The 2,141-nt window shown below is 45.9% G+C and overlaps 1 protein-coding gene across 1 annotated transcript; it reads left to right on the plus strand.

Annotated features, from left to right (window-relative positions):
* The first annotated feature begins 259 nt into the window (after positions 1-259).
* Positions 260-1,834, plus strand: LOC115964992. Its single transcript, XM_031084205.1, has one exon. It carries the CDS (start codon positions 260-262, stop codon positions 1,832-1,834), a length of 1,575 nt encoding a protein of 524 aa, XP_030940065.1.
* The last annotated feature ends 307 nt before the right edge of the window (positions 1,835-2,141 follow it).

Raw genomic sequence — 2,141 nt, forward strand, 5'->3', positions numbered from 1 at the left:
GGATGAACCGAGCAAGGGGATGCTATTCAATAATAAAGCTGCGGTTCAGCACGCGCTAACCATGTTCTCCGTTGGGCTCAATAAAAAATTTAAGTACATGAAGTCAGACCCCGAGAGACTGGTTGTAACGTGTGTACACGATGCATGTCTATGGTCAATTCGAGCTATCTACAGCAAAAGGCACAAGCTGTGGATGATCACAACATCTAAGGGTCCCCACACTTGCTCGACACTCCAAGTGGATCATGATGGAAGGATGATGGATTCAAAGTTCATTGCCATCACACTTGAGTCATACGTACGGGAAGACATTTCAAGAACAGTAGCAACCCTACGTAGTGTTCTTCATGCGAAGCACGGCCATTGGGCGTCTCACTATAAGGTTTGGGATGCAAAACAGAAAGCCGTTGCAGCCATCTACGGTGGTTTCGATGAGTCATATGCAGAATTGCCTCGGTTCCTGGCAGCGTTAAAAGATGCAGATCCAACCACAGTGACACAGTTGAAGTGCGACCATCGTAGTGTGCCGGGAACTTGCACATTTAACTGTGCCTTTTGGGCTTTTGGTCCGTGTATAGAAGGGTTCAAGTATTGTAGGCCGGTGATAAGCATCGATGCAACGCACCTCTATGGCAAGTACAAGGGGAAGTTGTTGATAGCAATGGCAACGGATGCTAACAACGAGGTTTATCCACTCGCGTTTGCCGTTGTTGAGAGTGAGAGCAAGGAGACATGGGGATGGTTCTTGGCATGCCTGAAACGATATGTTACGGACCGGACAAATCTTTGCATCATCTCTGACCGACATTCGGGTATAAAAGCTTGCTTTGATGACACAAGGATGACTTGGTTGCAGCCTCCCCAGGCCCATCACCGGTATTGCCTCCGCCATGTAGTTAGCAATGTGAACACAAAATGGAAAATTCCGGAGTTGAAGAACATGGTATGGAGGGCCGCAAGCGCGAATCAAGTTAGAAAGTTTCAAGCCACACTGGATTTAATTCGCAATGTCAAACCGGCTGCACACAGGTACTTGGAAAATGAAAACAAAGAAAAGTGGACACTTGCACACGACGGAGGGCGTCGATACGGAGCAATGACAACCAACCTATCGGAGTGTTTTAATGGAGTATTGAAAGGTGCACGCAGCTTGCCAATCACGGCAATGGTGAGGTACACCTTCTTCAAACTGAACTCCTACTTTGACGCTCGTCGTAATCTCACTCTAGAGCAATTGGAAGCGGGTCAACAATGGTGCAAGTATGCCATGGAGAAGTTCGAAAAAAACCAAACGAAGGCAAAGGACCATATGGTGACACGGATGTGCACACAAGCGCAGTTATATCAGGTTGACACACAAGGTAATCCTCTAGGTAATGGGGGCGGACGACACACGCATAGGGTTGATCTTCGGGGTATGACATGCACATGTGGAAAATGGGAAGCATACAAGATGCCGTGTTCACACGTAATAGCAATTTGTGCTAAGTATAAGCATGATGCACAGCTGTTTATTGATCCTTGCTATAGCGTGAGTCATAGGTTCCATAGCTATGAACCGGTATTCCAACCGTTGAAAGACAGATTAGCATGGCCGGATCCTGAAGAAACTAGAGTAGTGATGCCCAATCCGCACCTGATCCGGAACAAAGGTTGGCCAAAGTCCACACGAATCCGCAATGAGATGGACGAGAATGATAGGGAGTTGCCGACCTCCCTATGGATCGAGAATGGACCCAAGTCAAGATGTGGGTTCTGTCGCCAAGAGGGGCACAACCGTAGAACATGTCCTACTCGAAATGCGGAGTCAACTAGCGGTGGAGCTGCATCATAGGTAAAGGTCATATATCTCCTACAACTTTTGTCATATATAAATTGGCACTATTAAGAACTCAGTAGTAGTGTCTTTGTTCTCTATTGCCATCGTAAGTATATGGACTAGTCATGAAACAAACACTGGTGTTCATGCATGTATAGGCAAATGAGGTTGTTCAGTTGTTTTTGTTACAGTATTCGACGTAAGTCATTAAAATTTTTCCTCTTCTGCCTATGTTGTGTGTTAATAACTTATATAAGTCCAGTGTGCATAACATTTTTTAACTATTTACAGTAGGTACGGCAGCCAAGGTGGATGGGAGCTA

Source organism: Quercus lobata, chromosome 10 (genome assembly GCF_001633185.2).
Source record: "Quercus lobata isolate SW786 chromosome 10, ValleyOak3.0 Primary Assembly, whole genome shotgun sequence".
NCBI lineage: Eukaryota > Viridiplantae > Streptophyta > Magnoliopsida > Fagales > Fagaceae > Quercus > Quercus lobata.